At 44.3% G+C, this 26,404-nt stretch overlaps 1 protein-coding gene across 6 annotated transcripts in view; it reads left to right on the top strand.

Moving 5' to 3' along the window:
- Positions 1 to 219: 219 nt before the first annotated feature.
- Positions 220 to 26,404, top strand: part of ANKS1A (ankyrin repeat and sterile alpha motif domain containing 1A) — an 81,306-nt gene continuing 55,121 nt past the window's right edge. For all 6 annotated transcript variants that reach the window (XR_011363213.1, XM_069971451.1, XM_069971449.1 and 3 more), the window contains exon 1: positions 220 to 438. Coding sequence is in view for 5 of the 6 variants with exons in the window: in XM_069971451.1 (XP_069827552.1) it covers positions 266 to 438 (173 nt within the window). In the remaining variant the exon portion in view is untranslated. The remainder of the gene's footprint in view (positions 439 to 26,404) is intronic.

The raw sequence follows: 26,404 nt of genomic DNA, 5'->3' as shown, positions 1-26,404 counted from the left end.
TGGCACAGTCTGTATACAATGCCGCATAGCCGTGTGGGTAGGGTCTGGGAATCCTGCGCTTGTATTATTGTGAATTTGAACCAACTTTATTTACCACAGTGTGCATGACAGCCTGAAGAGCCCAGAGCAGCAGGCATGCGTGCCACGGCGTTACGTTGTCTATACACCAGACCTTGGATTAGGGGGATTGTGGAATGTGCGTGTGACGTATGCACGCTCGTCTCGGAAGTGGCGGCGGAGGCGTGGTTGCCGGGGTGACGGCGGGATGGGGAAAGAGCAGGAGCTCCTAGAAGCCGCTCGTACCGGTAACCGGGCGGCGGTAGAGAGGTTGTTAGGGGGCAAGAGACTAAGTGGGGCCGGTCCAGGTGGAGCTTCGGGGGGCGGGACTGGAGCAAGTGGAGGAGGGTCCGGCAGTCACCCACTAAGTAGTCTGCTCAGGTAAGGTGCTGCTACTCGTACTGAGGTAACTTGTCAGTGTGTTCCCGGCGGCCTCCGCTGCCCGTGTCACGTTATCATGCGGACCTGTCACGTTACTACATCGCTGTTCAGAATACAATCTCCTGCAGCTCCAGTACCGCAGCAGATACCTCAGGGAATGGCTTGTCTCCTGGCGGCCTCCGTACCTGAGAAGTTTTCTTGTCTGTCATATTGGTGCATAACAACGTCAGCAGGTGTAGTGTGATGACGTATGGCGCCCCCTGGATGTACAGGCCAGCCTGTGTCCTGCAGGTGAGCTGCCCCCTGGATGTACAGGCCAGTCTGTGTCCTGCAGGTGAGCTGCCCCCCTGGATGTACAGGCCAGCCTGTGTCCTGCAGGTGAGGTGCCCCCCTGGATGTACAGGCCAGCCTGTGTCCTGCAGGTGAGGTGCCCCCCTGGATGTACAGGCCAGCCTGTGTCCTGCAGGTGAGCTGCCCCCCTGGATGTACAGGCCAGCCTGTGTCCTGCAGGTGAGCTGCCCCCCTGGATGTACAGGCCAGCCTGTGTCCTGCAGGTGAGGTGCCCCCCTGGATGTACAGGCCAGCCTGTGTCCTGCAGGTGAGGTGCCCCCCTGGATGTACAGGCCAGCCTGTGTCCTGCAGGTGAGCTGCCCCCCTGGATGTACAGTGAGGTGCCCCCCTGGATGTACAGGCCAGCCTGTGTCCTACAGGTGAGGTGCCCCCCTGGGTGTACAGGCCAGCCTGTGTCCTGCAGGTGAGGTGCCCTCCTGGATGTACAGGCCAGCCTGTGTCCTGCAGGTGAGCTGCCCCCCTGGATGTACAGTGAGGTGCCCCCCTGGATGTACAGGCCAGCCTGTGTCCTACAGGTGAGGTGCCCCCCTGGATGTACAGTGAGGTGCCCCCCTGGGTGTACAGGCCAGCCTGTGTCCTACAGGTGAGGTGCCCCCCTGGATGTACAGTGAGGTGCCCCCCTGGGTGTACAGGCCAGCCTGTGTCCTGCAGGTGAGGTGCCCTCCTGGATGTACAGGCCAGCCTATGTCCTACAGGTGAGGTGCCCCCCTGGGTGTACAGGCCAGCCTGTGTCCTGCAGGTGAGGTGCCCTCCTGGATGTACAGGCCAGCCTGTGTCCTGCAGGTGAGCTGCCCCCCTGGATGTACAGTGAGGTGCCCCCCTGGATGTACAGGCCAGCCTGTGTCCTACAGGTGAGGTGCCCCCCTGGATGTACAGTGAGGTGCCCCCCTGGGTGTACAGGCCAGCCTGTGTCCTGCAGGTGAGGTGCCCTCCTGGATGTACAGGCCAGCCTATGTCCTGCAGGTGAGGTGCCCCTCTGGATGTACAGGCCAGCCTGTGTCCTGCAGGTGAGGTGCCCCTCTGGATGTACAGGCCAGCCTGTGTCCTGCAGGTGAGGTGCCCCTCTGGATGTACAGGCCAGCCTGTGTCCTGCAGGTGAGGTGCCCCTCTGGATGTACAGGCCAGCCTGTGTCCTGCAGGTGAGGTGCCCCCCTGGATGTACAGGCCAGCCTGTGTCCTGCAGGTGAGCTGCCCCCCTGGATGTACAGGCCAGCCTGTGTCCTGCAGGTGAGGTGCCCCCCTGGATGTACAGGCCAGCCTGTGTCCTGCAGGTGAGGTGCCCCCCTGGATGTACAGGCCAGCCTGTGTCCTGCAGGTGAGGTGCCCCCCTGGATGTACAGGCCAGCCTGTGTCCTGCAGGTGAGGTGCCCCCCTGGATGTACAGGCCAGCCTGTGTCCTGCAGGTGAGGTGCCCAGCCCTGTCACACACAGCTGCAGACAGGTCAGTAAGTCATCAGGCAGCTTCCTGCAGGAACAACCCCATAGAGCTGCATGGGGGAGATTGTCAGAGTCAGTGCATTGCTATGCGTGTTATCCTGTGATCGATCACAACCCCCCCCCAACTACAACAACAACAACAACAACAACATTGGGACCAAATGACTGGTGAATGGACTCCCTAATACTTATGTTGGTTGTGTGTGCTGCCTAAGTCACTTTTATACTGTCCAATGGGAATCAGATTGATGCTGTGACTGCAGTGAATAGAGAGGATGCCAGCATAACCTGTGAGAAGTTTCAGTGAGGATGATTGGCAGTCACGTTGTCCGGAACAGACCCTCTAACCGTCTATTTTCTCCAAAACATAACTTGATATGTTGCTGTGTTGCTGCCCATGCTGAGACTGATTCCTTCCATACTTTTTGTTATCTATTCAGTCTCCCTCTCCAAGTTTGAGCTGCTGCTTTTTGCTAAAAAAAACAAAACACAAAAATAACTCTTCTTTCTCCGTCCCCCCCCCCCCACCCTTCTAAAACAGCTGATGTAAACAAGTCCCTGGCAGGCTGTATCTGCACCATTGTAGCTTCTTTGTAATGCAGGGAAGGATACTTCTAGTGAGTTCTTTAGCAACTTGACTCAGAATAACCCTCCCAGTATTACAAAGAAGCTATGGAGTTGCAGATAAAGCCTGCCAGGCACTTGTTTACATCAGCCGTCTCAGAGGGGTGGAGGGGGAGATAGAGAGAAAAGCTCACATACAGATGTTTGTGTCTACAGCAGAAAGCAGCAGCTGAGAACTGGGGGAAGGAGACTGATTAGATAATGACAAGTATAGAAGAAATTGTTAGTTTTACCATGGGCAGCAACTTGAATTTAACCCTTTAAGACACATTGTTAGTCTTTATGGAGGTGGCTAACAGGCCTCGGGCGTGTCTCTTTAGAGTGCCAGGGTGACTTGTCTTCCTTCTGGAATTGACCTGGTGGCATAGCATGTAATCAGGATGTGTGGGACCAGAGAGACATAGAATTCTTTCTACATACCAAACTGTCTCGCTATACAAAGGAATTGTTTAGATTCTGTATAGTCTGATGTCATAACATTTTATAGGATAAAGGTAAATCTGGACACGTCTAAGCACCGATCTTTGTGAACAGAGATTTATTGGGAGATGGTCTCTCCCTAATGTATAAAAAAAAGTAGACAACCGTATGGTTCTAGGTGTGCGTACCCTGGCTATATGGGCTTGTCCAGTGTTCGTTGTTTCCTATTCACACAGCAAATTTCAGCAGATCAGAGAAGAAAGTTTGGATAGCAACAAAAATAAATAAATAAAACATTTATTCTGTGGGTTGAAATGAACCTGTCGCTAAGTCTGCTGACGTGATCGGCGTTGCTTCAAAATCGGTAAACGATCAATAGAAAGATTTGTCGCTCCATATAAAAGGACCATAAGGTATTTAGGTATGTTAGAACACAAGAAAGCTTCTATTAAAGTGGATTTTAATATCATAAATAAAGACATTGCAAGCAAAGAATAGGGTTATCAAAGGAAAATACTATAACAACTATACAGACAGTATATATAGATTTCAAAATAAATGGGAGAAAAACATGAATTAATACTTTACACGACATTTAAGTCCAGGTTGCCTGGGGAAGCAGAATACAGGCCGGTCCATCCAGCTAGGGATCCCTAAATTGACTGTTTTTGATAAGTCATATCTCATCTCAAAGGGAATGGATCACCTAGATTTTCTTTTAATGAGTTTAAAACTAAAAGTTGTTTTCTATTTTTTTTCTGACTCAAATTTTTTGTGTATTATTGGTGCGGCCATCTTGCCTGGGCTGTTTAACAGCATTTAGTGACATGCTTTACAGCAAGACTCATGGACATAGACGACAATAGACAGATTGTGTCCCCTTGAGATCAATGTGAAACATTACTGAGCATGCTCTGTGACCTGTGAAGAGGTCATTTCACAGGGAGCAGCTGTTGTCTCCTTTATCTACGTGTGACTTGTCGCTGCAATGCAGGACAGATCGCTTTATGGTAGCCTCCTCTTATCACTACAGACACAACAGGAAGTCTCAGCTTAGTTTTAGCCCCAGTGGTGAGAATGAAAACTGCAAGATCCCAGGATTATTTTATAAAATGGATAGAAATTAGGAAAACTAATGGGGGTTGCACATATTACAGCCTCGGCGTGTTCGTATCCGTGGATTCTTGAGTGCCCGGCCGGTGAAAGGAATTCACCACTGATCGGGTCTGTGGACTTTTGTGACAGGTGCACGTTAAAAGATAAAGTTACAGTTTAACCCTTTGAGGACCAGGCCCAAAATGACCCAGTGGACCGCGCAAGTTTTGATCTTAGTGTTTTCGTTTTTCCCTCCTCCCCTTCTAAGAGCTCTAGCACTCTCAGTTTTTTATCTACAAGGCCATGTAATGGCTTATTTGTTACAGGAATAGTTGTACTTTGTAATGGCGCCTTTCATTCTACCATAACATGTATGAGGGAATCCCAAATATATTATTTATGAAGATATAAATACGTGAAATTGCAAAAAAGAATGCAATATGGTAACGTTTGGGGGGTTCCTGTGTCTACGTAATGCACTATATGGTAAAAGCGACATGATACAATTATTCTATAGGTCAGTCTGAACACAACCATATGCAGGTTACACAGATTCTCTAATGTTATATATTTTTTTTAAATGAAATCCTTTTTTTTGGCAATGAATTATAAATAAAATGGGCCTTTTGTGACGCTTATAACGGTTTTATTTTTTCACCTACGGGGCTGTATGGGGTGCCATTTTTTCCGCCATGATCTCTAGTTTTTATTAATACCATATTTGTGAAGATCAGACGTTTGGATCACTTTTTATTAATTTTTTTTATATATAATATAACATAAAATCAGTAATCCGCTCACTTTTTTCCCTCTTTTCGTGTACGCCGTTTACCGTTCGCAATGACGCTTGTTATATTTTAATAGATTGGACAATTACGCACGCTACCGTATATTATATGTTTATTTGTTTATTTTTATATGTTTTATTTATTTAATGGGAAAGGGGGGTGATTTCAACTTTTATTAGGGAAGGGGCTTTGGGGTTGTGTGTTAGTGTTTTTAACTTTTTTTTTTTTACACATTTGAAGTCCCTTTGGGGGACTTTTACATCCAGTACTTGGATTTTTACACTGATGATTGCTATGCTATAGGCATAGCATTGATCAGTGTTATCGGCGATCTGCTCATTGAGCCTGCCTGTGCACACTGCGGGGGTCCCGATCGGTAAGTGACAGGGGACTCCCCCTGTCACTTAAACGCTGCGTTTAAGGGGTTAATGACACGCGGCAGCGCGATCGCTGCAGCGTGTCATTACCGGTGAGGTCCCGGCTGCAGCCCCCACCTGCTATGAAGCGCGCTCCGCTCCGGAGCACGCTTCATAGCGGGAGAAACACCCAGGACGTAAGGTTACGTCATGGGTCGTCTGGGGACAGACTTCCATGACGTAACCCTACGTCCAGGGTCGTCTAGGGGTTAAAAACTTTTATAAAAATGTAAATTTAAATATTTAGGTTAAAGGGGTAGTGCGGTGGTAAACAATTATTGACAGAATAACACACATTACAAAGTTATACAACCGAACCACACTTCCGGGTACACGTGCGGGGGTGGGGGGACACGGGGAAGGGGGCCATTCACAGACATAACATACATTACAAAGTTGTATAACTTTGTAATGTTTGTTATTCTGTCAATAATTGTTTACCGCCGCACTACCCCTTTAAAGTTGTTCAAAGCAACTTGACTGTACAGGAGATCAGGTATCTTGGAGTATGTTCATACGGTGTGTTTTTCACCCTTTAGATTTCTGCAGGGTGATTTGGCATTTTGGATTGCATTCTTAGTGACAGATTAACCACATTTCAATGTGACTAATGTGTATCCTGAATCTCAGGCGCTCACTCCCATGCAGTTGGGAAAAGTGATCAGTAATGCCCATCATAGTTTTAGATACAGTGTGAACAGTGGTGCATATTCTTATTGAAAACAATGGATGTGCATTGTCATTTGGCCCATATTTTTGTGCGTATTATGCACCATAATATGTTTGTAGCTACCATGTGGGTACATAGCCTGCGGGTGTTTTCATGTTTAGCAGGTGTCCACATAATTAGGGCAAGTTTTGACTGGAAGAATACCATTGCATCCATTGCTCTTCATCTAATCTGATGGATTTTGTCACACAGGTTCTGAATGTAGCATTAATGTGTAATTTTGTTTTGCTGTAATTTCTGATTTAATTCCAGAAATAGTTTTTCACTTGAGTTTTTTTTTCTATTTATGACCGTGGGGCATGTTGATTGCTGCTGCAGAAATGCACTTTGATAATATACAGTAGTTTTGTATGTATATGTTACCTCCCGAAACACAGACTAATGTCTGGCTACTGCTCTAAGGGCTTGTGCATACGTCTGCAGAATTCCTTCCGTGTAGGGCCAGTGTTCTGCGGACTGGACCTTGGAGCTCCCGGCATCATGATTAAAGGGGTTGTCCGGCGAAAAAAAATTATTCACAGAATAACACACATTACAAAGTTATACAACTTTGTAATGTATGTTATGTCTGTGAATGGCCCCCTTCCCCGTGTTTCCCCCCACCCACGCTAGACCCGGAAGTGTGGTGCATTATACTCACGTCATCAGCTGCTCAGCCGCGATTGGCTGAGCACAGTTATGCTCAGCCAATCGCGGCTGAGCTTCGGATGACGCTGCAGAGGGCGGCCGGCACTCGGGAAGATCCGCCAAGCTCCCGAAGAAGACGTCACTGCTGACGATCGGAGACCGTGGTCGGCACGCGACAGGTAATGTATAGCGCACCACACTTCCGGGTACACGGGTGGGGGTGGTGGGACACGGGGAAGGGGGCCATTCACAGACATAACATACATTACAAAGTTGTATAACTTTGTAATGTGTGTTATTCTGTGAATAATTTTTTTTCGCCGGACAACCCCTTTAATTATGTCAGGAGCTCAAATACTGCTTAAAAAGGTCACGCTAGTTTACTGACACAGCTGCATGGCTGTGTCAGTACAGTAGCGAAAGTTTTCAAACTGTTAAGGAGCTTGTGACGTCATAATTAATCATGATGCTGGGAGCTCCAAGGTCCAGTCCGCAGAACACTGTCCCTACACGGAAGGAATTCTGCAGACGTTTAACCCCTTAGCGACCCATGACATATCTGATACGTCATGGTGCCGCGGGGGGTGTTCAGAGAGGGGTCCCGCCGGGACCCCGCTCTGAATGGCGCCGATCCCAGCTGATTAGCGCCGGCTAATTAAGCCTCTAAATGCAGCTGCATTCCTGACAGCTGCACTTAGATGCTGTGCTCTCTCTGTCCCTGGTGTCTAATGGGACGGACCTCCCCCCGTGATCCGTTCTTCGGATCCGTTCTTCGGATCCGTTCTTCGGATCCGTTCTTCGGATCCGTTCTTCGGATCCGTTCTTCGGATCCGTTCTTCGGATCCCGGCTCGGCAATACATTGCACTGGCCTGCAGCAGGCCATAGCCATGGATCACCGATATGATGGATCATTGCTGTATATATACACAGCATTGATCTCTATGAGAGATCAGTGCTGTGTATATACAAGTCCCCCAGGGGGGCTTCTAGTTAATGTAAAAATGAAAGTAAAAATGTTTTTTTATTAATAAAAAATCCCCTTCCCTAATAAAAGTCCAAATCACCCCCCTTTTCCCATTTTATAAATATAAATAAATAAACATGTTTGCTATCGCCGCGTGCGTAATCACCCGAACTATTAATTAATCACATTCCTGATCTCACACGGTAAACGGCGTCAGCGCAAAAAAATTCCAAAGTGCAAAATTGCGCATTTTTAGTCGCATCAAATCCAGAAAAAATTTAATAAAACGATCAAAAAGTCTCATGTGCAATCAAGGTACCGATAGAAAGTACATGTCATTGCGCAAAAAAATGACACCTTACACAGCCCCATAGACCAAAGGATAAAAACGCTGTAAGCCTGGGAATAGAGCGATTTTTAAGGAACGTATATTTGTTAACAATGGTTTAAATTTTTTACAGGCCATCAGATAATATAAAAGTTATACATGTTACATATCGTTGTAATCGTAACGACTTGAGGAACATGCATAACAAGTCAGTTTTATTATAGGGCGAACAGCCTAAATGCAAAACTCCCCGAAATCAATACAAATGCCTTTTTTATTTCAATTTGACAGCGCAAATGATTTTTCTTCCGGTTTTGGAGCATATTTTATGAAAAAATAATGCCTGTCATTGCAAATTACAATTGGTTTCGCAAAAAATAAGGGCTCATGTGGGTCTCTAGGTGAAAAAATGCAAGTGCTATGGACTTTTAAACATAAAGTGGAAAAAGCTAAAGTGCAAAAATGAAAATTGGCTTTGACCTTAAAGGGAACCGGTCACCCCCCGTGCCGGGGTGACAGGCTCCCGACCCCCCGTTAGAGCCCCCTATACTTACCTAATCCCGCCGGGTCCCGCTTCTGGATCCGGTCGGGTGACGGAGATCTCAGCCGCTGCAGCCCGGCCCGCGCGCTTAGAGATGAGTCCAACACCCATAGAGAATGACGGAGCGCTGGACTCTCCTGTCATTCTCTATGAGTGTTGGACTCATCTCTCAGCGCGCGCGCCGGGATTAGGTAAGTATAGGGGGCTCTAACGGGGGGTCGGGAGCCTGTCACCCCGGCACGGGGGGTGACAGGTTCCCTTTAAGGGGCTAAGCTAGAAAGATAATACTCAGGGGTACTTGGTGAGCAATACCAGCTAGGTTTGGGAGCATTTCATTTTTTAGGAGTGGGAATACCTCTTTAAGGTGGCCATACGCCTTCAATACATGATGGCTGACGGTTATTTTTCCCACCCGGTCCCAATCCTCAGGAAGGCCAGAGAGCTCTACCTGCAGTTTATCCATCATCTGTTAGTGGTCGGTCGGGAGAGCCTCATACATATACTGATGGTTGAATCCGTTGCAAAGTTATATGGGGGAGAGCTAAACGTGTCTGCAATGGAGCAAAAACACAATGGCAATCTTCTCGGTAGAGGTACAAAGCAAGCAGTAGCTGAAGTCACAGATGAGGAACACGGATACACACAAAGCTCTGGGAACTCTACTGGGATTATATGCAAACTAAATAGGGAAGTTTGGCGTGATATATAATCCTCTAGGACATATAAAGCTGATGACTAAATTTCCCAAATGGCAGTAAAGGGAGATATTGCAATAATAGGTAACTTCAGAATGTATTGGAAAATTCCTGGTGTACCCATATATAAACGCTGGGATCTGTTGTGCTCAGCTTACACACACACAGTGTGGGGGAGCTGTGGTAACCACGATCGCTAAATTCAGTGCTTCACTTGTTCTTGCTACAAACAAACATAGCTGTAAACATGGCCGCAACTGAGTACAAGGACCCTAAACTATCACTAAAACAAAGAGAAAATCCTAGATTGAGGCTATGTTCACACACAGTGAAATAATGCCAAAATAAGACTGCAATTTTTAGTCGAAAATACAACCTATTTTCAGTAATAAGATCCTTTAAAGTGTTTGGGAATTGGCCATGAGAGTGCCCACAGTGCAAAGAAATGGTTGCCATTGACTATGGGCATGCTTGTTATCTTCTACCTGTTGAGTTGTTGTATTTTTTTTATAACTAAAAACAACAGTTTTTAATCTGTTTGCAAAGGGTTTTACTTTTGCTTTTTACACTTTGTTTAACCCCTTAAGGGCCAGGCTAATTTTTCGTTTTTGCGTTTTTGTTTTTTCCTCCTTGTGTATATAAGGGCATAGCTGTTGCATTTTTACACCTACTGACCCACATGAGCCCTTATTTTTTGCGTCACTAATTGTACTTTGCAATGACAGGCTGAATTTTTGCACAAAATATGCAGCGAAACCAGAAAAAAATTATATGCACGGTGATATTGAAAAAACTAAAACTGAATTCTTTTTCTTTGGGAGGGCTTTGTTCTTACGCCGTTTGTCCTATGGAAAAACTGACTTGTTATGTTCCTCAAGTCGGTACGATTAAAACGATATGCAACTTGTATAACTTTTATAGTAATTGATGGCTCGTAAAAAATTAAAACCTTTTACAGAAAATAAACGTTCCTTAAAATCGCTCTATTCCCATGCTTATAGCGCTTTTATCCTTTGGTCTATGTGAGGTGTCATATTTTGCGCCATGATGTGTTCTTCCTATCGGTACCTTGAGTGCCCATATGTGACTTTTTTATCTTTTTTTTTTTTTTTTACAATTTTTCTAAATTTGATGCAACCAAGAATGCGCAATTTTGCATTTTTTAATTTTTTTGCGCTTACACAGTTTACCGTGAGGGATCATGAATTAAATAAATTTATATTTCGGGCGATTACACGCAGCGATACCAAACATGTAAATACACAGCACTGATCTCCCATTGAGATCAATGCTCTGTATATAATAGAGCACCGATCCATCAGATCGGTGCTCTATTATAATGGTCTGCTGCAGACACCAGGCACATGTACTATCCAAATGCAGCTGTCAGCTTTGACAGCTGCATTTGAATAGTTAGCCGGCCGCAGCAGCTAATACCCGCGGCCCCTGGCTGCACATACCAACCGGGGACCGCGGGCTGCAGAGAGGGCTCACACGGGGAGCCCTCTCTGATCCCCCTTAACGCCGCATGATAGGTATACCCATCATGCGTCGTTAAAGTGTCACTGTCGTGAAATTTTTTTTTGCAGAAATCAATAGTCCAGGCGATTTTAAAAAACTTTGTAATTGGGTTTATTATCCGAAAAATGCATTTTTATCATGAGAAAGCAGTTTGAAGCTCTCCCCCCTGTCTTCATTGTTCTCCTATGGAGAGAGCTAAAGAAAAGACCAAAACAGGACAACAAAGAGTTAATCTACAAATCCCTCACGGGATATCTCCTGTAACAGTCACCAGTGACCTGTCTGAGCTCCGATTACAGCTGTCACCCAGCTCCGTGCCTGTAATCCTCTGTTATCTGCTTTCTGCTGCCGGCTAACTCCCTCCTCCCCCCTCCCCCCTCCCCTCTCCCTAGAGCAGACAGGGTACGTCTCCTGCAACAAGTCACAATTTTCAGATTTTTCAGAGTGGATGAAAAAGAGGAAGGAGGGGGGGACCTGGGAAAAGGCTTTTTACATGCAGATAATGGCAGATTTGGCTAATAAACCCAATTACAAAGTTTCTTAAAATCGCCTGGACTATTGATTTCTGCAAAAAAAAAAATACGACAGTGACTCTTTAAGGAGTTAAAAGGCCAAAGTGCTTGCATTTTTTCACCTAGAGACCCATATGTGCCCTTATTTTTTGCAAAACCAATTTTACTGTGCAATTACAGGCATTATTTTTCCATAAAATATGCTGCGAAACCGGTAAAAAATCATTTGCGCTGTCAAATTAAAAAAGAAAAGGAATCTGCTTTGATTTCAGGAAGTTTGGCTATTGTGCCGTTCGCCCTATGGTAAAACGGACATGTTTATGTTCCTCACTTCAGTACGATTACAACGATATGTAACTTGCATGACTTTTATGTTAACGGCGAAAACCTTTTTTTTTAAAAAAACTAAATGTGTTTAAAATTGCTCTATTCTCATCCTTATAACAATTTTATCCTTTGGTCTTTGGGGCTGTGAGGTGTCATTTTTTGCGCCATGATGTGTTCTTTCTATTGGTACCTTGTTTGCACATATGCGACTTTTTGATCACTTTATATAACATTTTTTCTGGATTTGATGTGACCAAAAATGCGCAATTTTGCAGTAACGGGACCCGCGCCGCCTAATAGAGGCACTCCTCGGCTACAGATAGAAGCCGGGAGCGGCGCCCTTGAGAGCGGGGTCCCCTTGCGCCACCATGACCTACTAGATACGTCATGGGACGCTAAGAGGTTAATGGCCATAACTGTGATATTTCTAACAGATGAATTAAAAAATTAATTAGACCTTCCAAAGGATAAATCACTGGATAAAAAGTAACAGTCAAATATACAGAAATACAGCTGTAATTTAAAATAACCATAAAAGTAGCTGCTAAAACTGCCATATTTTACTATTATAAATGAATTTTTTTTTAACTTTATAACACTGCCACAAATTTTTTTTCAAAAAAGAGCATTTCCAGTTTCAGCATAGCTTTGTGCATGAGAGCTTTATCCGGGGCAAAAACAAAGACAGATCATTGTTCTTTGGTGTAAGTTCTAGCGCATGTTTCATTGGAACTAGCATCCTGTAGGCCCTTTTCTTCCTGTCACTTATACTAACCACGTGTACTGCGTTGCTCTGTGTTAAATGGGAGTCCTGTGGAATCATTTAACCTGCTGTTTAAAACATTTCTAAATAGTTTCCCTTTAAACAATGAGCAGGTTAGAAGCATCTAGCCTGTTATTATGTCCCTATTGGCCACGGGACACTGAGGATGACGGTAATTTTCTTACCTTCATCCTCATCGCTGTTTCCTGAATATTAGCAGCAGGGCTGGGGAGTCGGTAAACCGCACATGTGTCAGGGGCCAACTCAGACTCCAGCTGCTTCAGGGGCCAAATCAGACACCAGGGAAGTTATTTATCACACTGGTGTAAAGTAGATCTGGCTCAGCAGCTTCTTCCTAATGTCCTTACATGATCCTGGGATGAATTCTGAGTGAATAAGGCAAAGATATAAAGCAAATTCTTCTGTGTGTGCAGTGGATGCAGCCAGTCTCCAGCCTCCATGTCCTGAACAACTAGATGGAGCAGGTGGTCTTTTTCTGCTGAAAGTCTATGGGTCCATTTACACAGATTATCTGACAGATTATCTGCCAAAGATTTGAAGCCAAAGCCAGAAATAGGCTATAAATAGAGATCAGGTCATTCAGGAAAGCTTGAAATTTCTCCTCTTTTCAAATCCATTTCTGGCTTTGGCTTCAAATCTTTTGGCAGCTAATCTGTCAGATAATCTTTCTGTGTAAATGGACCCTATGTTTTAACTAAATATTCAGCATACACAAAGAAAAAACACAGGAACTACCCGCACAACCAGTCAGTGACTGCAGCTGTGTCCTGCCTCACTCTTTGATTGTCTGAGCAGGCATTTCTGAGTGGGGCCATGACATTACAGGATTGGGAGCGTGGTGGGGGAACATGAGCCATGACAATGCACTATGGGGACAGGTAAATAGGACTTCTTTATTATGATCCCAACACCCCCTATCCCCCTTGAATTTTTCACTGTTGCCCAGAATACCTCTTTAATGTCTCCCACTTTCTGAAACACACACACACACACACACACACACACATACACACAGTATACTGCAGCCATAGCACACACACACACACACACACACAGCCTGCTGCTGCCATAGCACACATACACACAGTATACTGCAGCCATAGCACACACACACACAGCCTGCTGCTGCCATAGCACACATACACACAGTATACTGCAGCCATAGCACACACACACACACACACACAGCCTGCTGCAGCCATAGCATGCGCACACACACACACACACACACACACACACACACACACACACACACACACACACACACACAGCCTGCTGCATCCATAGCACAGTGAAGAAAAACAGTCTTCTTCCAGAGAGAAAACGCCACACTGAGGACAGAGGTTACTGCTACACTACTTATAGCGGCTTCTCCTGCTTCTCTATAGTAAACTCTTATTACACTGCTGCTCTAATACAGTCATCCAGGAAGAGAACAGCACAGATCTCCCCCCACACAATGGACTCTTCCAGCTCAGAAGCAAACTGTCAAATAGTGACCAACAACATCTCCCTCACACCCCTGATCTTATAGGGCCAGTGCTTTATTACTAACATATGGAAGAAATGCTTCACCCTGCGAAAACAATTATAAAATATTTGAAGTTGGTACATTTTTTTTTCTGGCTCCAGCCAAAACAAGGTCATACTCAGACTTTCCGACTCCGCGGCCCTGATTAGCAGTTTATCTACTATGCTAATTATGCTGTTTGGTGCGCTGGAGACAGGACTACTACCCTCCCCTGGCTGTCCTGTCCCCTGGAGGGCTGCACTGCTTATATCCATTATTCATGGTGGGTAAGTGCATTGGTGATGGTAGCCCCGCCCCGGTACATCAGAATTAGTATAAGAGAGAAACTGCTAGTATCATGGAAACGGCGCAGAGTAAGGAAATCACCTTCATCCTCAGTGACCCCATGCACAACAGGTGCATATCAGCAGGCTAGATACTTCTAATCTGCTGATTGTTTCCCTTTTATTAGTCTTTTCTTCTTAAAGTGTACCCTATTAAATTTTTTTTAATTACTTGCCCTTTCCAGCAGGTACTTGTAAATCCAGTTTTTTTTGTATTCTCCAAATGAAACTCTCGTGTGAAGACTTGTCAGGTCAGCCGCCGCCTCAGTTTTATGAGATATCACAGTTACATGCAGATTATTCATGTACTGTACATTATACACACACATTAAAAAGTTGCGCCAGTGTGCCACTTTTTGTCATGGGGGTTTGCCAAAATTTTACTCTCTGAACAGTTTTCCACTACGGTGAATGAGTAATCAATGAAAAACAAATTGTTTACTTAATCATTTGTAACAGATTTTATCATAAAAAAAAATTCAAATGTATTTTTCACATTTCTGATATGATGGGAAAAACTCCAGAACGACCACATACCTCTATTTGAGGTAAACCGACACAATATCGGGAAAACACACCACAGCCGAATCATGCGGCGATTTGCAAATACTGCCAAGAATGCAACTGAGGCCGTGTTCACACAATGCTTTTCTGTGGCCGTTATTTGGTACTCAAAATAACAGTCGTTATTTTGAGTATCAATTAACGGCCATGGGTTACCATACTTTGGTGGCTGCCATTGCAGTGAAGACTGTTGTTGTGTTTAGGTTCAGGCTGAAACCGGAACCGTGCCGCGGCTCGAAAAAGGGACTGCGGCATAGCCATCCCCTTGCCGTCTAGTCATATAAAAAAATGTAAACTACGTACCTGATGGTAGATTCGCTTTAAAAATACGTATAACAAAAGAAAAAATATTTAAACAAGAAGTAATTTTTCCGATGACACTTTACCCTTAATTTAATGTTTAATGGCTGCTGCGAACAGTGTCAGTTATTCAGTGCTTTACGTGAACTAACGGCCGTTGTTTCTGTAGACCTCAGCGGGACAATGGCCACACTCAGGATCACACTTCTTCATTTTCAGTGGTGCTAATACACATTACATAATTGTTGGCGGCGTCCATGCTCCGTCAGGATTCCTGTGTTTTTGGTGTGCGTTTTGACCACATTCAGAGGAGATAAAGAGGAGTTTTGTTTTTTTATTTATCTTTATTTTTTTATGCAAAATGTTGAATTAAATTTAAATCTTTCTGAAGAGTCCCTGTGTCATTGCACATTTGTTTTTTGTTTAATTCCTTTATGTATATCTGTGAAAGGGTTACCTTATTTTTCGGACTATAAGGCGCACCTTCAATTTTAGCCTGCTAAGCCATCTAGGGTCATATATAAGGCGCACCAGACTATAAAGCGCACTGCATTATAGTGTATAAGTTTGAACGAAGGAATAACGTAAGTCACCTGCTGATCACAATACTTACTGAGGCTCCTAACTATGGTGGCCGTAATGCACCATGCAGGATAGGCAGAATTCTGCCAGCGAGTCCCGTTGGCAGAATTCTGCATGGAGCATTGTGGCCACCATAGTTAGGAGCCTCAGTACAGTACAGTGTTGCTCTATAACCTCCGGCCACTAGGTGGCACTATTGAATGAAAGTCTATGCCTGAAGCCTATGCCTGAGCCTGTATCCGGGCTGCGGAGAGCAGGGAGAGCGGGACAGCAGGACAGGCCAGCGGAGCCATGGGCCGGGAGTCCAGGTGAGGGAGCGCTGCGCTGTGCTGTGTGGCGGGGAGATGTGAGCTCAGCAGACTATCTGCGCCATGGAGGCCGGAGCTGTCCCGGTCCATATATAAGGCGCACTGGACTATAAGGCACACTTACAATTTCTTAGAAAATCATAGTATTTTAAGTACGCCTTATAGTCCGAAAAATACGGTATTTCCCCCTTAGAAATGTATGTTAGATCTCTTATATGCTGGCACATTTGCCATGAGTGAGAGTGGGGCAGAGTTCTGTGTGGCTTGCTGAACCTGAGAATAAAGAAAGTGCCCTGGGTCCCATTCTATCATTGTGCAGCAGTAGTGTCTGCCAGCAGGGTGTAGGGATCTGCATTGTGGTGCAAGAACAATGTTATGGAATGAAAAAAGGTGATACTTGCCCAAACCAGCACTGCACTCCCTTCACTCAGGGGATATAAAAAAAAAAGATGTTGAGGGTCAAAAATTATTTTATTTTTTGCAAAATTTCATAAAAATAAAAAAAGACTTATGGTCCCCCGTTTTGCATAACCAACTAGATTCAGCAGCAATAGCCTGGCATTATTAGGGCGAGAGCCCACAGTTTTTGGTCTTTCACAGCCTAATAATGCCAGCTTGAGGCTGCCCCAAGGCCTGAATTTCAATAGGTGGGTAATGGTGTGTACCCGGCTCTTCCCTGTACCCTTGTGGTGGTGGGTACCAGGGTAATAATGTTTGGCCAGTATAAGCTTGTGTAGTAGCTAACACTATGCCCTGCCTGGAAGCTGTCAGTCTGACAGCAGTCACCAATAATGCCTTTGTAATGTAGAAAAAAAAAAAACTGACACACAATGCTAAAAAAATTTATGGAAATAAAACTACCTGAGGCAACACTTGCTGACCATTTTATTATCAAATGGGAAAGTTGCTGTCATCAGAAATGTTCTACAGCCGACGTCCTGTATTTTTTTTCCCATGTTGCTTCTGATCTTTCCCCCAAGTAACCTTTTACTGTGTTGCCTTGTTTTTAAGTTAATTTTTATTAAAAACACTTCCTCCTGATCCCTATTTATTGCTTTAACATATATAAAGGTTTCCATCATGTCCCCCCTTTCCCTTCTTTCCTTCCTCCAGATTATACAAATCCTTCAGTCTTTCCTGATATGGTTTATACCTCACACCTTCCACTATTTTTGTAGCCGTCTTTGGACCCGTTCTATTTTATCAATAGTTTCTGTAGGTGAGGTCTCCAGAACTGGACCCAGTATTCCAGATGTCACTAGAGCTGTACGCCTGGTTGCATCGAAAATCACTGCCCATAAATCCTTCTCTTCTGAAGTCTTTGTCGATACAGAATTGCAGAAGTGCAATATTTTACATTTGAAAACATTGAACTGCAGTTTCCATTTTTTAAGCACTTATTTAGTAATGCTAGTGGGTGTGAGAGCTATTTTGCTTATCTTTTCTTCCCAGAATTCCCAGTGGAGCTGCAATGGCCTGTAAGGGCCGCTCACACTACTAAATCGGCACAGAGATTCCATGTGGGACCCCCACCCACCCCTCCCTGTGCTGAATCCTGCCTTCTATCCGTTTAAATGGGAGCACTCGTGTGCCGCCACATGTCAGTTCTTTGAGCGGAGAGTGAAGCCCTCCCATTCAAACAGATAGAGGGCGGGATTCGGCGCAGGGGAATCCGTGCGGAATCTCTGCTCCGATTCTGTAGTGTGAAAGGGGCCTAATTCTCCGCGTCTTTCTCCTTAAGGAGAATTAGTACATCTTGGACCCACATCAATAGGCCTTTCACTAGCCAGCCAAACACCCTGCGGCGTCCAGGTGTATGTCTGATCCCTAAATATGATTGCAAATTGCAAATAAAGCCTAATACACAGACAGCAGCTCTGGGTGCTGCATGCTTTCTCTTTCTACATGTGGATTGATATATACTGTTTTAGTGTTGCACCACCTGGCTGTCACTGGCTACATTAAAGTGTCACTTTTAAAAAATTTTTGCAGAAATCAATAGTACAGGCGACTTTAAGAAACTTTGTAATTGGGTTTATGAGGCAAATATGCCATTATCTGCATTCAAAAAGACTTTGCCCCGGTCCCCTCCTCCCTCCTCTCTCATTCACTGCTCATTATCAGGGAATCTCCACTCTTTTACATCAGTCGGGCTCTGTGTAACCTATGGAGAAGGGAGGAGGGAGATAAGTCACCAGCGGAGAGCAGAGAACAAAGGATTACACAGCGGGAGCCAGGATTCAGAGGTCAGTGCTGACTTCAGAGGAGATAACCAGGTGATGTAGCTATAAATTAACTCTTTGTTGTCCTGATTTAGTGCCTCATCTCCCTCCACCCCTCCCCTCTCCATAGAAAATCATGAAGACCGGGGGTAGAGCTTCAAACTGCTTTTTCATGATAAAAATGCATTTTTCTGCTAATAAACCCAATTACAAAGTTTCTTAAAATTGCATGTACTATTGATGTCGGTTAAATAAATTTAAACCACAGTGACTCTTTAAAGCGACTGTACCCACAGTCTGACCCCCCCCCAAACCACTTCTACCTTCAGAGAGCTGCTTTTATTCCAAGATCTGTCCTGGGGTCCGTTCAGCAGGGGATGCAGTTATTGTCATAAAAACAATTTTTAATCCGGCAGCGCTGTGTCTAACGGCCGGGGCTTAGATTTGTATATGCATTAGGCTGGCACACCCTCTCTGTCCTTCCTCCCCACCCTCCTCAGCATTAGGAATGATCCAGGCAGATTGCTTACTAAACCTCAGCTGCGTGCATAATGAACATGGGCTGGATCGTTAATACACCTGTGCAAAGCTCAAACAGCAGTAAATGTTCCTGGATCATTCCTAATATTGAGGAGGTTGGGGAGGAAGGACAGAGAGGGTGTGCCAGCCTAATGCATATACAAATCTAAGCCCCGGCCGTTAGACACAGCGCTGCCGGATTAAAAATTGTTTTTATGACAAAAACTGCATCCCCTGCTGAACGGACCCCAGGACAGATCTTGGAATAAAAGCAGCTATCTGAAGGTACACATGGTTTGGGGGGGGGTCAGATTGTGGGTACAGAGTCTCTTTAAGGGATATCATTCACTACTTGTGGTTTACTTGTCAGATGTTTCCTCCAGTGTATTGGGACTGTTAAAGGGGTAGTGCAGCGATAGAAAATTATTCACTAAAACACAGTTTGCAGGAATCTATGATCTGCAAAATGCATTTGTTCTAGGGAATAGGTCAGCCACCCAGCAACAACTGATGGGGGTACCGGCGGTGCCTCCCGTACTCCGTCGGAAAAAAGCGGCTGCGGTCACGTGGGGTAAGCGCACTCACAGCGCGGGCTTACCTCAGAATTTTTCTCGGAAGGCATGGTGACTTCACCTAAACACTGTTAGAACGAAAGTATTTGTACAACGAAATTTGTTTTAAATGCTTCAAATTTTATTAAACTGTGTAAACGATACTGTTATGCATCATAAATTTATTCAACAGTATACTTTTACTGTATGGTTCATAAATCTATTGAACAGTATTACTGAGTAACGTCATACAATTCTGAAAACATTTTTTTTTTGTAAATATAATATCCATCTTCCAGTGTTGGAAACGGCACGTTAATTCATCCTAGGTAGTTGGCCTTTACTTCTTTGTCTCAGTTTGTCCTTGTTGCGTAGTTTGTTTTTGGTTCTTGTTGAATCCTGCAATATGAGGAAACATAGGTAAGCCGCCGAGTAGACCACCAGGAGATATATATATATATATATATATATATATATATATATATCTTTGGTTGGGGATTTGGGCGCTGTTGCTGGGTGGCTGACCTATTCCCTAGAACAAATGCAGTTTGCAGATCATAGATTCCTGCAAACTGTGTTTTGTTCCTCGGGAGGCAGCCACCCAGCACCAGCTGATGGGTCGATCGGCACACACCCGGTGGTCGCTCTTATGAAATTTATACGCCCAGGATCTGATGGGCGCCAATAATGTTTTACAAATGTCCTTTCGGACTGCCATCGGGCTGATTTAAGGATAGAAATTAGCGGGATCCCTTTTGCGGACGCTTTTAAGACGGCTGCGCCTCTTAAGGAGTGTGTTTTAAACCTTTCTGTATCTACTCCTGCCCTTTTCATGGCGTGTAGAATCCAACCTCTAATTGTATCAGAGGTTGCTTTTCTAATGGGAGTCCTTGAAGTAATAAAAAGGTTGGTAATGTTGCTTCTTAGCTGAGCGGTTAAATTTAAATATTGTTTCAGTGTTGCGACCAGGCATAATGATGGGTCCTCTAAGTCTTCTAGTAAATCTATTTCTATAGGACTGTGCTGTAGTCCTGATGTTTTAGTAGGTCCTTTTAGGATTATGTGAAAACCCTTAGGTGTGAGTGAGAGCCATGGTTCGTTAATGTGGATTAACGTTAGTTCCATGGATCTGGCTGCCAATGCTAGTGCTAACAAACAGGCTCACTTGATACCTATTGCAGAAAAAAGGAAAGTCTCCGGCTCTCATAAAATAACCCAATTCTTTATTATAAATTTATTTAAAATGGCCTTTTAAATGAATTTATAATAAAGAATTGGTTATTTTATGAGAGCCAGAGACTTTTCCCCTTTTTTTTCTGCAATACATACGTATACCGCCCCAAGGTCCGGGGTACTTTTCTGGTCTGTCGAGCTCCACCCAGGCAATTTGCTCAAAGGAAATACATATATCCACATTTATTAAGGTGTGGTGTGCTGACCCATCACTGGACTTTCTTCTAACTTGATACCTAGCATACATATAGATAATTCCGCTTCTGGTAGATTAGCTAGAATGAATTTTAATAGGGGGTCAATGTCCCTTGTTGAGTCATACTTTGGGACCACTGGTCTGGACGCTACTGCGCCTTTAAGGAACCTAAGGTATATTTTCTTAGTAGTGAGGTTAGGTATTAAAATGGCCAGTGCCGATCCGATTGTTTTGAGTGTATTGGATACTATATCTGAGTGAAACTTTGATGTTAAGTATTCAAGAGCCGACCACAAGTTTGGTGGATCATGTTCACTATTATTAAGTTCTGATCTCCAGCTCTGGAACTCCTGTATAATAGCTTTGTATCTTGACCGTGTCTTTGGCCTTAGAGACCAATTTATTAGATTGTCAGCCTGTTCTGTGAGCTGCGGGTATGTGAACAGCTGACAAATGCTGCCATCCACATCAACTGGGGCAGCTGCATCAATAGGTCCTGTGAACCCCGAAAGCATTCGGATGTCATTCCCAGGGGGAGTTTCTTCTCTATCCTCATGCTGTGGAGTTTGGGATACCATGGTCTGGAGGGCCATACTGGATATACTAGCACCATCCGTGAAATTTGTTCCTCCTCTATTTTTAGTAGTGTCTGAGATAGAAGGGTTGGAGGAGGAAACGCATATAGGTTCTGTAGGTCCGACCATGGAAAGGATAGGGCATCTATCCTCCATGTTTTGGGGGACCAGATCCGGGCTACAAATTTCTTTGTTTTTGCAAATTTTGATGTTTCGGAGGCAAATAAGTCTATTTCCCTCTTGCCGAATGTTTGATTTTTGTGGATAAACTTCTCCTGAGTGAGTGACGCTGTTGTCAGAGTTAGATTCTGTCTGGACAAAGCGTCTGCTATCTCGTTCGTGTGTCCCGGAACATACTGGGCTATTAGGTCTATTCTGTTGTCTAATGCCCAACTCCAGAAGTCTATTGCCTCTAAGCATAGCTTCCTTGACTTCGTTCCTCCCATTTTGTTCACATATGCTATCGCTGTTTTGCTGTCCATTTGGATGAGAATAGATTTGTGATTTGGGAGTGTTTTTACTAACTTCTGACAGGCTAATCTGGCTGCCCTTAGTTCTAAGATGTTTATGTGAAGGGACCTTTCCTCTTCTGACCAGCAACCTCTTAAGGCAGAGTGTACTGAAAAAGCTCCCCATCCTATTAAGGATGCGTCCGTTGTAACAGTGACGTCTGGTGGCGGAGCTTTTTTGGACAGGGATGAGGATTTTTTTAGGGCGAGTATGTGACTCCACTCCTGTCTTATTTCTATGGGTATAGGAAACCTTTTGTTCCAATGGTATCCCTGTCTTAACCAGCGTCCTAGGTGCATTTGAGTTTTTCTGCAAAGAATGGGTGCTGTTCTGAACCCTGGCTGTAGGGCCACAATTTTTCCTATAATGCTTGCTGTCTCTCTATGTGTTATGGCCCCTACTTGCATTGTTTCTTTTACTACAATTTGTATCTTTTCCCATTTGTCGTTGGGAACACCTATCTGGAATAGGGTAGTATTGATCTGAAAACCTAGGAATACTACTGTTTTGGTTGGTGTTAAAACCGATTTTTGCATGTTTATGGTGAATCCTGTCTGAGACAGAAGAGAGAGCATGGGTTCTCTCTGAATCAGAAGATTTTCCTCTTTTTGGTGAAACACCAAAATGTCGTCTAGGTATACTAAGCATATTATGCCTTTTGTTCTGAGATGAGTAATTACGCCTCTTGGTATCCTTGTGAAAGCATATGGTGCTATAGAAAGGCCAAAGACCATTACGTTCCAATGGTATAGTTGGCCTTTCCAAAAAAACTGTAGGAATCTCCTGTGTGTGGGAGCTATGGAGATTGCATGGAAGGCATCCTTGAGATCTACTTTTATGAGGAACATTTCCTTCTCTAGTAAGAATTTTAGATCTGTTATGCTTTCCATTCTGAATCGTTTCCGTTTCAGAAACCTGTTTAGGGGTTTTACGTTTAGGACTGGTCTGACTGACCCGTCTGGTTTTATAACCGGGAATATGTGACTTATTCAGCCTTTTTGGTCTGTATGTGTTCTGGCTATTTTCCCCGTCTGGAAGGCGGCTTCCAAAACTTTGTCTAATTTTTCGTCTGACCGAAAATGAGGTTTTCTTCTTTGGAAAGGAAACCTGATTAACGGCAGCTGTAGACCTTCTTTGATCACTCTTAGGACCCAACAGTCCGTAGTTATGTTCTGCCATGAGTTTAAATACACCCGAGATGGAATTATCGTTTCCGTGCTTACCTGACAAACTTCTTTTTGTTGAGGCTGTCCTCTGGAAACTTCCTCTATGGGTGTAATTCCCTCTTGAGAAGTGTTTTCTTGTGTGTCCCTGGTTGTAGTCGCGGGTCTGTCCTTGGGACCTATAGGAGCGACCCTCTGTACGAAAGGGCTTTTTGAAGGGATAAGTTGGTTTCTTTAAATCTGCAAAGGATTTGCGTGCCCTGTATCTGCCCTTTACTTCCTGTATGAAGTCGGGTCCAAATAGATTTGATGTTTCCAAGTTTTGGAATTTGTGACTCTTTGGGGCTAAGTCTGACATGCCTGCCGCCATTAACCAACGGGCTCTACGTATATTGGTCACGTAGTTAAATGTTTGCCCAATCATCAGGGCTGCTCTGCTTGTTGCTTTAAGTAGCGCCATTTTGGAAGATATCAATGTTTTAAGGTCATTACTGGGTCTAATGCCCTCTGATGCCCGCATCCGCTATTTTAAATTGAATATTGCGCATAGTGTTATCTGTTGTATCATTTGATACCGGGTTCCCTGTGATAGATAACAGGGCTGGATCAATCTCTGGGGCAATGAGCGCCTGTATATCTGGAATACCAATATGATTCCTTAGAACCAAATCGTCCTCCTTATTTAGTGTGGCTCTGAATGCTAGTTGCGCAAAATCTCTTACATCAGAGGATTTTGCTATTGCCATCTCTGTGAAAATAACTTGTTAGGGGGCGTTTTTCCTGCCAGCCCTACTCTGTTCATTTGAAGGTTGCTGCGCAAACCTCTCTCAGACGAGGCGGCAGACCTTGCGACATTGTCGCACTCCCAGTCCACTATGTTCTGAGGGGACCGTTCAGGTGAAGCAAACGCTTCATAAAGGGAGTCAAGTGAATGTGCTCAAACGAGCAGATGAAACAGATGCAGTTTCTTTATTTAATGTGGCCAGAAAGATGCTTGGTGCCACAGTCATTTCCCTCAAACGAGGGTTCACATTGCTGCAGCCAGCCCTTACTTCAGGGTCTGACTGTGAACTATTAGAGAGAGGGTTATTTCTGTTCCCAGCTCTTTTTTATTGGGGGCCCGTCTGAGGAGGAGGATGACTGATACATGTCTGTGTCGGCCTCTACTCTGCGGGGGATACACCCACGGCGGTTGCCGACGCCGGCACCGAACACACGTCCTCATCCATGGCCGCCAGAAAAATTCAGAGGTAAGCCCGCGCTGTGCTCGGGCTTATCCCATATGACCGCGGTCGCGGTCACTTTTTTCCGACGGAGAACGAGAGGCACCGCCGGTACCCCCATCAGCTGGTGCTGGGTGGCTGCCTCCCGAGGAACAAATAACACACATTACAAAGTTATACAACTTTGTAATGTATGTTATGTTAGTGAATGGCCCCCTTACCCGTGTCCCACCCATCCCTGGAAGTGTAGTGCACTATACATACCTGATTTGTGTCGACCCCCGGCTGCCATCTTGGGGACAATGACGTCGCCTTCGGGAGGCCGTCCGGACCGCACCAGCCCTCCTTCATGCCGGCCCCCCTCTGCGGCGTCATCAGCTGCAGAACATAACTGTGCTCAGCCAATTGCGGCTGAGCAGCTGATGACGCGGCAGGGGGGGGCTGGCATGAGGGACGCTAGGAGCGGTTCGGCTGGCCTCCCGAAGATGACATCATTGTCACAAGATGGCAGCCGGGGGTTGACATGAATCAGGGGAGTATAGAGCACTACACTTCCGGGTCTAGCGTGGGTGGGGGGAGAACACGGGAAAGTGGGCCATTCACTAACATAACATACATTACAAAGTTGTATAACTTTGTAATGTGTGTTATTTAGTGAATAATTGTTTAGCGCCGCACTACTCCTTTAACTCCACTGCCGGTCGGTTTTCTGCTACTTTGCAATGTATCTCTGATATCTATCCTTCAACACATCCGCTGAACTATCCAGGGATAAACGACAGTTTTCTGTAACGTCTCTCTCCTGTCCTATTCGCAGTAAAATGAGGGTTGCGGGGGGTCTCAGGTCTCTCCTGGTTGAGCTATTGCTCAGTAGTCCAGAATGGAATAGCACCCAAATACCCAGTTTTCTTTAAGACCTGTGAGGGCCAGATGTATGCTGCCACCCTAGAGGAATTCTTTCATAGGTGTAGCCAGGGTGGATTTGTTTTAAATCAAACTGATTTAAATCACGATTTAAATCACGATTTAAATCACTAGTCCGGAAGGCTTGATTTAAATCAGTGATTTAAATCAAAGTTTCTACCTAAACTAGTTCTTGCTACTTTAACATGCAAGTAGATGAAGATTTTTAGAATCACTTTTTATATTACTTTTTTCTCCCCAGTTTAATGGGTTAATCATTCATATTTGGACACCACTGTTCTGTTGTACTTAGGAAGGAGAAAAATAATCCTGAACTTAATAACAATTTAAATGGATTTATTCAACTGAAACAATAACATTACAGCATACGTTATTTGCTTAAACAAACATCCATGTTAACTAATTTGGCTAAACAAAAAAAAAAAAAAAAAAAAAATAGTCCAAACAATCAGAAACATATTGTCTAACTTCTTGGACTTGGTACTGAAGGGGATGATTCTGTATTCATAGGTTTGTAGAACAATAGGATTAAGGTCTTTTTCTCAACTCTGTGTTGTAACATTTGAGAACATATACAGCCTTTATTCTACTGAGTTAAACAACTCAGCTTTATCTCATGATGGAAGAACCTTTGGATGGTAAAATATTTTCCTCAAAAAGCAGTTTATTGAAAAAAATCCGATTTAAATAAAAAAAATCTGATTTAAATCAAAAAAATCCGATTTTTTTGATTTTTTTAAAAAAATCATTGATTTTTATCCACCCTGGGTGTAGCTTCCAAAATGATGTCACTTCTGGAGGGTTTCCTCTGTACCGTGGGGCACTGCAACTGAAATTTGCACCCAAAATTGTTCTGCTAAATTAGTGATAAAATGCAAAATGGTAATTGTCCTCTTCTGGGCGCTGCCTACTGTGGAGTTTTTCCAAAAACTGCCAAACCCGAGTAATAAAAAGTTTGAATAAATTTTCTATAAATACCTTCTGTGTTGCAGAAATAAAAAAGGATTTAAATGTTTAGTGTTTTTTGGTTTTGTTTTTTGCAATAAAGCCAATATATTGACTACATTTTACCACATAATGT

This window comes from Dendropsophus ebraccatus, chromosome 5 (assembly GCF_027789765.1).
Source record: "Dendropsophus ebraccatus isolate aDenEbr1 chromosome 5, aDenEbr1.pat, whole genome shotgun sequence".
Lineage (NCBI taxonomy): Eukaryota > Metazoa > Chordata > Amphibia > Anura > Hylidae > Dendropsophus > Dendropsophus ebraccatus.
Note: the sequence above shows the minus strand (reverse complement) of the source record. Positions and strands in the feature narration are given on the sequence as shown.